Source organism: Aedes aegypti, chromosome 2 (assembly GCF_002204515.2).
Source record: "Aedes aegypti strain LVP_AGWG chromosome 2, AaegL5.0 Primary Assembly, whole genome shotgun sequence".
In the NCBI taxonomy this organism is placed as follows: Eukaryota; Metazoa; Arthropoda; class Insecta; order Diptera; family Culicidae; genus Aedes; species Aedes aegypti.
Genome location: NC_035108.1, coordinates 51,297,949 through 51,309,837, shown reverse-complemented (window position 1 = coordinate 51,309,837; position 11,889 = coordinate 51,297,949). Strand labels below are relative to the sequence as shown.

The window sequence follows — 11,889 nt, the reverse complement described above, 5'->3', positions numbered from 1 at the left end:
ACCACCTTTTTAACGGTAAATTCAAATATATTGTAGGTGGTTAATCCACCACCCGCAGCGCTCGCATCGTTTTTGTTCGGGTTTGACGTTTACACACTAGCGCCACCTATTGGCCCATCGGCCAAACACACCGATTTTAGCATTGGGCGTACATGTTCTCTCGACTATGATTTTGATTGCGATTTGTTCTAAGTGTTACGTCTGTTTGTCTGTGATTTGCCTATCACGGTTCGTGGCGATCACGCCGAACAGAGTCGTTGCGACACGAAGCGTAAAATGTTGTCACTCCTGGCAGCTCCACACAGCCTATGGCTGCAATATTTGCTTTTTTATTACCTGTTAAGGTCGTATGTATTGATTTTTGCCAATAGATTTTTTATCTTAACCATTTACTTATCACGGTAAAACTGGATTGCAGGACCTTTGGAGAATTTTCGGAGGTTTCAATGGAAGATTGCCTTGAAATTCGCGCCGATACAGTGGACCTTACCGGTTGCAATCTCACCCATATGGATCGACATTATTTTGAGGATCATCGCTATTTAACGACGCTGGACATGAGTAACAATCATCACTATCGGTTCCCCTCAGATGGATCGCCATTTTTGTACCACTCGACGCTATTGCACTACTACTGTGAGTCCTGTGGCATAACAGCCATTTATAAATTAACATTCTCCGAACTGAGACAACTGAGGATACTGAGTCTTCGCGGAAACCTTATCGAACAAGTTTCCGCCAACGCATTTAACTACAATTGGATAGAGTACTTGAATCTCGCGGAAAACAAAATTGTTAGATTTAATCACGAACACGAGCTGGAAACGATGCAACATTTGCGGAAGCTGAATGTTAGCGGAAACAATGGATTTGAGCTGAACAAGCTGTCCATGGATTTTAATGAGTTGACATGGGTGGCTTGCAGCAGATGTGGATTGGAATATCTCAGTGGGGAATGGTTTAGTCAAGTGAAGAAGCTGAAGAAATTGAATCTGGAGGATAATTTAATTAGTGGAATACACGAGAAATGCTTTTCTGAAAACAGAAAATTAAAAAGTGTCGTACTAAGTGGAAATCCGTTAGAGAGGTTAGACTTTGAAAATAGTCACTTGGAGAGCCTTTATTGCAGACAATGTGAATTAAAAGTTCTCGACGAAAAGAGCTTCGAGCACATGCCAAATTTGAAAGTTCTGGATTTGAGTTACAATGAAATCGAACGCGTGGAAGGTAATACATTTGAAATGAATACCGTTTTGCATACGATCACTTTAGATCACAATAATTTGATGGAATTTCCGATACAGTTGCTGAGAAGGTTACGGTCATTTGAGGCTATATGTGTCGATTTCAATCGCTTTCATCCAACGAAACAGCTAAATAAGATTATAAATGTTTACAATGCTTTAGATCTACGTCAGAACTGTGCTGCTGGTGATAATCTTTTGAATCACTTTGAACACTTTCTACCGGAAAGCGTCCATGAAGGAGAAGTACTTTATCCAGTCGATCTCCCTCCTTGCAATAATGTTGTTAATCTTACAAATCGTAACGTTGTGTGGATTCACCCTATGGGCTATGTTAATTGCTCTTTCTTAATAAATCTTGACATGAACTTCAATAGAAATTATGCTTTTCCAAAACACAAACCTTTCTTATACAGTGATTCTTTAGAGTCATATTCCTGCATTCACTGTTCAATCAACGTTCTTTATCCGGAAACCTTTGACAAAACGCCAGAACTAAAAATCATGGTCTTGCGGGGTAATCAAATTAAGAAAATTACATCACTGGACATATTGACCACAGTTCGGAACTTACAAAGCATCGATTTGGCAAACAACCATTTGGAACTACTTCCTTCGGAGCTGTTTATGTACCATAGGTCTCTCACCACAATGGTCGATGTTAGCCACAATCAACATCTATGGCATAAATTCAACTTGCCCATTTTGGATCAGTGTTGGGTAACCGTTCTAATGGCTTCTCACTGTGGGATCCATCGGATCACATCGATTACCTTGAGTCTTATGCCTTCATTGCATGAACTAGACTTTTCCAATAATCCTATTACGTCGATCGCACCAAACGCCTTCGAAAATAACCCGAAGCTCTTGAAATTGATGCTAGATAAGACGCATTTGCGAGTGCTACCAGCGGAGGCGATCGAAAGTATCAGTCTGTTGAAACTTTTGTGTATGAATTCTATGCCTCAGTACGATTTGCATGATGACAAATTCAAGGTAAATAATGCTCGCTTGGGGGTTTTGATCAGAGACAGGAAATTGTGCTGTTCAGGAGGGGAGAACTTCATGGAAGCCCTTTTGGCAAACTATGCAACTTTGGCAAAATATAATGATGCGCTAACAGACGGGGCGTGTAGTTGTGGAATTTCAGAAAAATATCAGTTTATAACTAAATTTCTTCGAATATGGAAGAAGGTTATCTCACCGTTTCACTTTTATTATGGTCGAATTAAGGAATGTCGTCTTTGGGGTTTTGAATTTTATCATTGCACACTGGACTAGGAACAAAATTTAGCCAGACAAAACCTCTAGCGCCTTAGGAGTGTATTTTTTCGGGTTTGTGTCTCCGGAGACTTATCTAGGATTTATTTGGTCTCTAATTTCGTGGAGCTACGATGCAAACTATTTTATTTGGCGTCCCAGACTTTTCGCGTCTTCGGCAAAATTTTAGAACGTCATAAACATAGGCGTAAATAGTAATTAGACTTGAGGGGGCCGCGGACAAGATGATATTTTGGTGCTCTAAAAATACGTGAAGAACTCCAACAGTTCCAAATTTTCTGATGCTATTTTGATGAAGATGTATCATCAAATAGATAAGTTTCATTATTACAGCAAATAATCCAAATATTTTGATGTTTCGAATGACTGGGGTACGTTTTCCTGACACCATTAAAAACACTTGGTTCAGTCTGTCTAAACACCCACCATAATAGTGGCGCATTTTCATACTGAGGAAGATCAAAGCCTGAAGAGTGGCTAGAATTGAACTAGAATTTTAGCAGAATTTCATAACATGATACATTCTCGAATGTTGAATCGGTTGAAATCGATGTGAAATTCTAATTTCTTGAAGCTCAAAACTAATGCACGTCTAAAAATATGGACTATTGTTTCAGGAGCGAGAGATTCATTTTTCCAAACCTTTTAAAATGTAACTAATAAAGCTTTAGATTTTTCCAAAATTTCATTACAAGATTGAATAATACCTTTTTTGTTAGAGTTAAAGACTTCACATGCTAAAGCTGCATAGCTGTCATCAAATTGAAGAAATGAAATTTTTCTCAAATTCGATAATCCAATCCGCTTGATTTTTTAACTAACTCATTACGCGTGGTAAAGATGGATCAAATATGGGTGAAATTATGAAAAAAAATCCACGTGGTTGGCTGGGATTCAAACCCAGGACTCGTGTATGCTAGACGAGTGCTTTACCGTTTACATGGGTGAAAGTGGCTCGGTAGCTTAGTTCGTAAAACGCTCGTCCAGCATACAGGAGTCATGGATTTGAATCACAGCCGACCAAGTAGATTGTATTCATAATTTCACCCATAATTTATCCATCTTTACCACGCTTAATGAATGGACTAATTTAAAAACCATGCGTATTAGATTACCGAACAGCTCAATATAAGCGTCAATTTATATTAGAGTGTACTGCATCTCTGTAGTAGTCATGTCGTCACTTGAATGTGAACGACACGTTGATAGCCGCATCTGTACTCTTCTACAATACAACAGTTGTTGTGGAAGCGATGTACACTACCCGTCATAAATACGAGCTCACTAAAACAAGTATTGCAACATCCAGTTGGCTAAGTTGGGGCCTTCCTTAGCCGTGTGGTTAGAGTCCACGGCTACAAAGCAAAGCCATGCTGAAGGTGTCTGGGTTCGATTCCCGGTCGGTCTAGAATCTTTTCGTAATGGACACACGATATACGAATGCGAAAAATGGCAACTTTGGCAAAGACAGCTCTCAGTCAATAACTGTGGAAGTGCTCATAAGAACATTAAGCTGAGAAGCAGGCTCTGTCCCAGTGAGGACGTAATGCCAAGAAGAAGAAGAAGAAGAAGAAGAAGAAGACCCAGTCGAATATTGCATCACCCCCAAAATTTAAAGCATATTCTATCTTGTGTGTGAACTACATAAGATAGAAAGTTCGAGTCTTCGGCAAAGTTGTTCAACAGGTCAAGGCCATTCGGAAAGCAAATAGTTTGGTTCGCAATTTTGCCGCTAGGGTGCACTTGGGAGTATGTAAAATTGAACATTTTAAGCATGTTCTATTTTGTGATCCACATAAGATAGAAAGTTCGAAACTATCGCATATGATGTCATACCTGAATCTCTTTAATATGATTATATTTGATGTTCCGGATCCTAACCGGATTAGGGGTGTAACTTTCACGTACTTAAACGGACAAGGGCAAACCGAACTGGGAGGATTATCCTCAACCTTATCAGGGGGAGAACTTTCAACACTTGGGTTTTTCTTACATGGGAATCACAACTTGTTTGTTTGAGGTGTAAAACTGAAGAGAGCCTCTTCGGGCTTGTTTATTATTATTTATATGTTCGACAGCAGTGTTGCGCGTACGCCTGCGCTTAAATGTTTTTACACGAAGTGTAATAGAATATAAATATGAGGTGAATCTGACATGATTTCTTAAAAATTAAGTAGACCAATCCACAATCTCTTGAACATCAAGTGAATCGGTCTTAAATTATTTGAACATAAAGTGAATCAGACTTGAATCATTAGAAAATGATATGAATTGGTCCTAAACTGTTTGGAAGACAAGAATTACTGGCAAATACAGTTAAACAAAAATGAATAACACAAACTCGAAAATTATCAGACCTGAATTACTTGAATATGCAGTAATTCAGACCTTCATAACGTTAATATAAAGTAATTTGGACCTATAATGTATATCAGACCTGATGCAAGTGAACACGCTATGAATGCGATACGAATCACTTGGATGTGGAGCGAATCTAACATGAATCACTTGACTATGAAGTGAATCAGTCCTGAATCACTTGAATATAAAGAGAATCAAACTTGAATCACTTGTATATGAAGTATGAAAGACCTGAAACATTCGAATATAGCGAATCAGTCTTGATTATGAATATTTAATCTAAATAATTCGAAAATTAAAAGCATCAGTCACTTGAACAAGTATTAAAACATAACTTAATTACTCGAACATGAAGTAAATCAAACCTGAGTCACATGAAAATGAAGTCCTTAAGTATGAAGCAAATCAGACCCGAATAATTAACATATATATTAAATCACACTTTAAACACTTGCATATAAAGTAAACTTGACATGGATCACTTGTAAATGAATGAATCAGATCTGGATCACTCAAAGATAGAGTGAATCAGTAGTGATGTCCTCGAATATGAAGTAAATCAGTTCAGAATCTCTAAAAAATGCAGCCAATCGTACCTGAAACACTTGAATATAAAGTGAAGTGAGTCAGTCCTAAACTTGGATATGAAGTGTTTTTTACTCAAATAATTCAAATATGATGTGCGTCAGGCATGGATCACTCGCACATGAAGTAAAACTTACCCGAATTCTTAAAAGGTGCATCAGCTCCGAAATATTTGAATATACAATGGATCAAACCTGAATTACTTTAATATAATTTGATTCTGAACTTAATCACTTCCACTTCCAAATGCCAATGGCTATCTGAACAACATTATGGACATTCTATCTTATTAAATCCTGAGAGACAATAACGGTCAACCCTCCATACTTGATGTTCCATAACTAGTGACAACATTTCGAGCCAAACTGTTTGCCTTTCGGATATCCTTATCAATATTATGAGATAGAAATTGTATGATGTTAAAAATATGTAAATCAATCTGTTTTCCGGATGCCCTTGACTTTCTGAACAACATTGCGGAAGACTCGATCTTTCTATCTTATTTTGCTCAAGAGATAAAATTAGCTAAGAGTGCTCAATTTCAACTGTTCACTAGCGCCGTTTATAGCCAAACTGTTTGCAATTCGGACTTTCTTGAATTCATAATTAACTTTGTCGAAGACTCGAACTTTCTTTCTTATCTGCATGATGAGATAGATGATTTTTACAATTTTTCATGTCTTCTGTAAATTTGTTAGATATCTTTAAACGCGTGTTTTTGCTGAACATCGCACCTCTCTATCTCTGGAAGTGAAGGAATTATCGGTAGAAATCGTTTTAATAAGGCTTATTTGTTCAATAGTAGGAATCAATGAAAAGACGCTTATTGACAAATGTTTTTATCATCTGCCGGAAGGGAAGATATGGTACTTTCATGATTTGTAAGAGTTGTCTGCGCCATTTTGCGCCGAAGGAAATTATAGAGGCCTAAACTACCCCTTGAAAAAAGAGTTATTCATAAATAACTTTGTACTTCAAAAGATATCGGGATGATATGTTCAGCAAAAACACGTTTTTTTTTATGACAAAAACTTTGTAAAAACACAAAGTATGTCAAAATTCTTGGAAAAAAGTTATGATACTTTTAGTATGATTTTTAGGGTCCATTCACATACAACGGCATTTCAAAAAGTAGAAAAAAAAGAAAAATTATGTCTTCGACAAAGTTGTTTTAAATTGTTAATTCTACAACTTTGCCGAAGACGCCATATGTCTATTTGAATGTTATGAAAAAATAGGTTTTCTATCTCACTGCTAGGTGAATTGATCACAATACTTTTTTCATCAGAAGATGCGTTTTAACACTCCGGCGGCTGTGAACCAAAATCAGTAGGAACGGTATTTTTAACGGTATTTTCATTCGATTCCTAATCTTTTTTCACGTATCAATTTTCCCAGGTATCATGATTATTGCGAAATGTTACCAAGAAACTCCTCCGATCAAACTATATCGCCAAAGTCAACGGTTTGGGCACTATTTAAAAAGCGCATGAAATCGACGAAATAAAACACAGTGCGATGGCCAAACATTAGTTACGTCTGTTTGTCTGTGATTATATGGACCTGTTCCTTTTGAAAAAGATTCCAGGTGTCCATGTGTCAAGATCATACTTACAAATTATGTCCAACTTTTACTTAATGCATGGGGAAGGTTAAAATTAGAACCCGATTCTATCCCGAAAGCACCTCAACCCAGAATCTTATAATTTCAAAAGCTTACATTGCCCTCCGATAATGAAATCCGGGATAATGTCATTCGGGGTAATGGGTCATTCGAGGATATGGAAATTGGGGTGACGGCATTCGGGGTAATGGGATTCTAGGTAATGGGGTACAATCCCTCTATATGGTTAAAATAGTAGACTCCTTCTAATACAATTCGTGTAAAAATATTCAATTGAACAGATTGTCATGACTATAACATTCTTTCCAAAAAACAATCAAGGAAAATTTACACACCTTAAGGCCTTAAATCATAATGCTGATCTCAGCTGTGCAAATCTCAGTTAAAGTTCGTTTGCCTGACATCTCAACAGAAGTGACGTTTGATATCAGTGGCACTATAAACAAATATAATTAGTATTATTATTATTATATTAGAGCGATTAGTGTTGTCAGGCAGTAAGCGCATCGTGGGGTGTGGATTCGATTGACGCTCCAGCCATTGCAACTTTTCGTCAGAAATGTTTCACGGTTGGCCACTGGAGCATGCTTGTCTGTTGTCTAGAGTTAAGCTTACAGTCTGTGCAGCTAAATGGCTGAAGACGTACGTACGGTGTCCGTGTCTTTAAATATGTTTTTTTTGCTAAAGAACCTATCTAAAAATGAGAGATTCTCGCGTCGCTCACTCTCATTCGATTATAACACTGCAATACTACAGCTTCTGAAAAGATTTCCACTGTAGATCGAAAGCAATGTTCTTGGCTAGCATTTCATACGAATTGAAGAGGTTAATGTGCCTCAGTTATTGGGAGAAACGAAGAGAACCTCTAGGTCCTTTTGAAAAGTTATGCGTGTTTTCTAAAAGTGATCGGAAAACACAACTTACTCAAAGTTTGTGCATAGATCTAATGGTTATATAAAAAAATCAAGAAACAAAAGGGTACTTTTGAACTTTATTCAATACAAAACGTATTTAAAATAGAACAAACATGTGTTTTAAGCAAGCTTAAGCGTTAGGTACAAAAAAGAGATATGGATTTTGAATCCTATAGTCTCGCCAAGAATCTAGTAAAGTAGCCGTGAAATACGGAAGCGCATAATCCGTGGAAGCAGCTTCAGATGAACTTGCGGTCGAAAAGCACCAAATATACCATATACAAAACGCCCGTAAAACCTTTAGTCCTGAACCTTTAGTATCACACATAGTTTTAGGTTTTAAAATTATGTTAGTTAATTGGGTTAGTAATTTTTCTATTCAGAAACACCAGTATTTTTGCATTGAAATAGTTTCTAATATATTTTTTACTTAGGGACTCGAAAGACAGAATTTCCGATGGTCAAAAGGTCAAAAAGACAAAAGGTTAAAAATGATCTGTCTCGTGGCAAATTATCTTTTCTTTGAAAAAAAATAACATTTTCGACTTTTTGTCTTTTCTAGACATTTTTGGACCGACCAAGAAATTGTCAACTTTTGATAGCTAAGAAATAGTTATAGTTTTTATTTTGGAAATAATTATGATTTTATATTAAAGTTATCGAAACATAAATTTTAAGTTAATTTTGTTTTCTTCAATGAATAACTTTTATTTATATAATATAGTGAAGATTGAAAAACACGTGTTTCTAAAACACATGCAAACATATTATGGAAATGTGTGAGAACTGAGAAGAACTGATTTCTCAACTGAGAAATGAAAAAAACATGAAATAAAGTGCTGTTGATAAATTTGTTTTCGTGTTTTCTTTTCTGTCCGAGTGCTCCGTGTCCTTATTTGGCAAGCAATGCTAATTAAAAAAACACACAGTCACCGCTGTCGTTCGTTATAAAGCAACTTGGCGGAAATCGTTTGTCAAAATGGAAAATTATTTCTTTAAGGTGAAGATGAATCGAACCAAACATCCGTTTAAGTTGAAAACTTAATCGATTGGTCACTAGCTGGTGGTGACCAATCGATTAAGTTTTCAGCTCAAACGGGTGCTCGGTTCTCCAGATTCGTGCTCTTGAAAATTTGAGGTTTGGCTTCGATTCATCTTCACCTTAAAATGTTTGTATTGCATAAATACAAATACGAAACAAATCAAACTAAATAAGTTATGCAGAAATTAAGTGCCCTTTAACATTTATATTAATTACAAATTTAACAAACTTCAAGCCCAACTTAGAGTTGAATACTTTCCCAGTTTTATGTTTTACTTTTTTATTGCACCATTTCTCCGGGTAGCGCAGGAAGGGCTCAATACTGTAGAGGGCGCCCTGGTACTCCACAGGCTTCGTTTGCGGTTAAGTTTTATTAAGACCCCTCTAACGGTACACACCATAAATTAGGGGTCTCCTGTGAGATGGAATTTTACCACCGGAAAAGGAAGTCCGTAGCATTAATTCTTAGCCAATTGAAAAAAAAACCGCAAGCGACACTACGCCACGCGGCTATCTAGGCTGATCGGGAAAAGGAGGTTAATATTGATGATTGACTACTGACGTGTCCAAGTAGCAGGCACCATTCATGCAATGAAAATAGTCCATCGAAAAATGTTGTTCGAACTTTTCAATTAGTCGTTCCGGTCAAAGTTACCCCATTTTACGGTACCTACTTTGCAAACCTAGTAGCAAACATTGTATGGAAAGGGAATGAGTAGTCCGAGAAATGTGCGAAAAATCGACTGGAATCCAAGTTATGGTATATCTTATCTCCACTATCAGTTTTTTTTTCATATCAATCCAACTGATTTGGCGTCGACGCAGTTCACGCCACCTTGAGGAGCTCACAGTGCCATCAGAAATTGAATGATGAGAAGCTTTCCGTTGGTGGTTGTGTTAATTGGATGTGTCTCGTGTGGCGAGCTAAGCGATGACGGGCAAGTTGTTTGTAATATGTTGTGTTTTACGTGCAGTGTCTAATTGATGGGTTCCATGTTTCAGGTCAGGATTGAATTTATGCAGACAGAACCTTACGGACATCAGTCCGAGTACAGAATTGATCAGAAAAGCGCCTTCCACTGTTGAACACATTACGTTATGTGAAAATAATATAACGACGGTCAATCCTTCATCGTTCCAAAAATTAGATGGCTTGGAAAAATTGATTCTGGACAACAACGAATATTTAAATTTCCCTTCCAATGGAAGTCAATTCATTTATCAGGGCTCTCTTACGGATTTTTTGTGCTTTCGATGTGGCGTGGACAAAATATACAACAAATCGCTTGCTGGAATGCCGCGTCTGGAGCAAATTAATTTGACTGAAAACAAAATTACACACATTGAAGGTGGAGCTTTTCAGGGCAATGGAAACCTCAAAGTTATAGAATTGCGGAGGAATTTGTTACAACGTGTACCAAGAGAGATGGTGGAAACACTTGAACATATTTTGAAAGTGGATTTAAGTTTCAACAATGAACTCGCTCCTGAAGGTGATCAGCCGTTCTTGATCAGCGATGCTCTTGAAGAGTTATGGTGTATCCAATGTGGTTTTGAAACTGTGGATAAGCGTACATTTTCCGTATTGGTCAATCTTAAGGTTTTATATCTAGAAAATAACAAAATCACACAGGTCCACGCTCGGGCATTTGACCAAATAACTCTAAGACGATCGGATTCGGGAACAAATTTGCTGGTTTCGCTTGAAAACAACAACCTCAAAAGAATCGTCTCAGAAGTGAAAGCTGGTCTGCAGTTGTGTCTGCATAACAATACTATTGAATTGGAATGTTTTCTCAGAGATATCCCAGATAAAGATAGCTTCGTATGCCGCAATTCAACTCATCCCGAAGTTGAATGTATTCCACCAACCACTACGACACTGGCCACAACCTTGACTACCGAGTCATCGAGGACACCAACAATCTCCGCCACTATCTTTAGCACTATCCCAATTAACACCGATCCAAGGCAAGCTGCAAATAACCCTGCCACCAGTCCAGCTTCTACAACACCAACTCCGGTAAAGCCTCCTGAAGAAGTCTACGGCATCTCGGATGCCTATATCAGTGGATATCTAACATTGCTCTATGTAGCACAAATCATCGGGCTTGCCATGCTTTCCGTAGTTTGGTTTAGGCTGAAAAAATCCGATTCAGAAGTGGATCGATACGCGGAGACCATTGTGAATCCGAACCCGAACTATCGGGCCATCCAGTGACAACATTTTAGGCTTACAATTATTAGTCATCGCCATCAGGCAGCATTTTATTCGATTGATATCAGTAGCTTTAAGGACGGATCGGATTGACTAGCATGCGAATGAATAATCTCCCTTGTTGATAAGAATTTGTAGGGAAACCGTTATCAGTTATGAAAACAAATAAACCAACGAATTGCGAACGAGTCATGTTTGGTGAATTTGTTTGTATTAAGTTCTTCTCCATCTGCTCGTTTTTTTGACATTACACGAAGTATACTATAGCTTAGGGCTCTTTTTATGGAATCGCTTTGAATGGATGTAAATAAGAATATGAAAAGTTTATTTTGGTTAGGAGCACATTTATTATTTTTTTTATCTTTTCACTGGAATTTCATGTGTCTGAATGGAAGCATTCATCGATCGCACAGAAAGTAAACAACCTACCGTAAATTACCCTATTCTTGTGGAATCCAAGCTTTTACGCCCGTTTTTGATAATGTTTGAAGTATAATTTGTTGACATTTTTGCAAAGTGAAATGTGATTTAAAATGCAACTATGGGTTAAGATGGCTAGATTTATTGGAAAAATTTCGTTTCTTCAATTGTAAATCGCATAATTGACAATCATACCCATC

At 37.4% G+C, this 11,889-nt stretch overlaps 2 protein-coding genes across 2 annotated transcripts; both read left to right on the top strand.

Annotated features, from left to right (window-relative positions):
• Window positions 1-219: 219 nt before the first annotated feature.
• On the top strand, window positions 220-2,594 carry LOC110675532 (chaoptin-like). The gene is made up of 2 exons (XM_021840827.1): window positions 220-347; window positions 419-2,594. The coding sequence occupies exons 1-2, from the start codon at window positions 277-279 to the stop codon at window positions 2,523-2,525; spliced, it is 2,178 nt and encodes a 725-aa protein (XP_021696519.1). The 5' UTR covers window positions 220-276; the 3' UTR covers window positions 2,526-2,594.
• Window positions 2,595-9,837: 7,243 nt separating this feature from the next.
• LOC5576609 (vasorin) lies at window positions 9,838-11,459 on the top strand. Its single transcript, XM_001662714.2, has 2 exons — window positions 9,838-9,989; window positions 10,054-11,459. Exons 1-2 carry the CDS (start codon window positions 9,919-9,921, stop codon window positions 11,270-11,272), a joined length of 1,290 nt encoding a protein of 429 aa, XP_001662764.2. The 5' UTR covers window positions 9,838-9,918; the 3' UTR covers window positions 11,273-11,459.
• The last annotated feature ends 430 nt before the right edge of the window (window positions 11,460-11,889 follow it).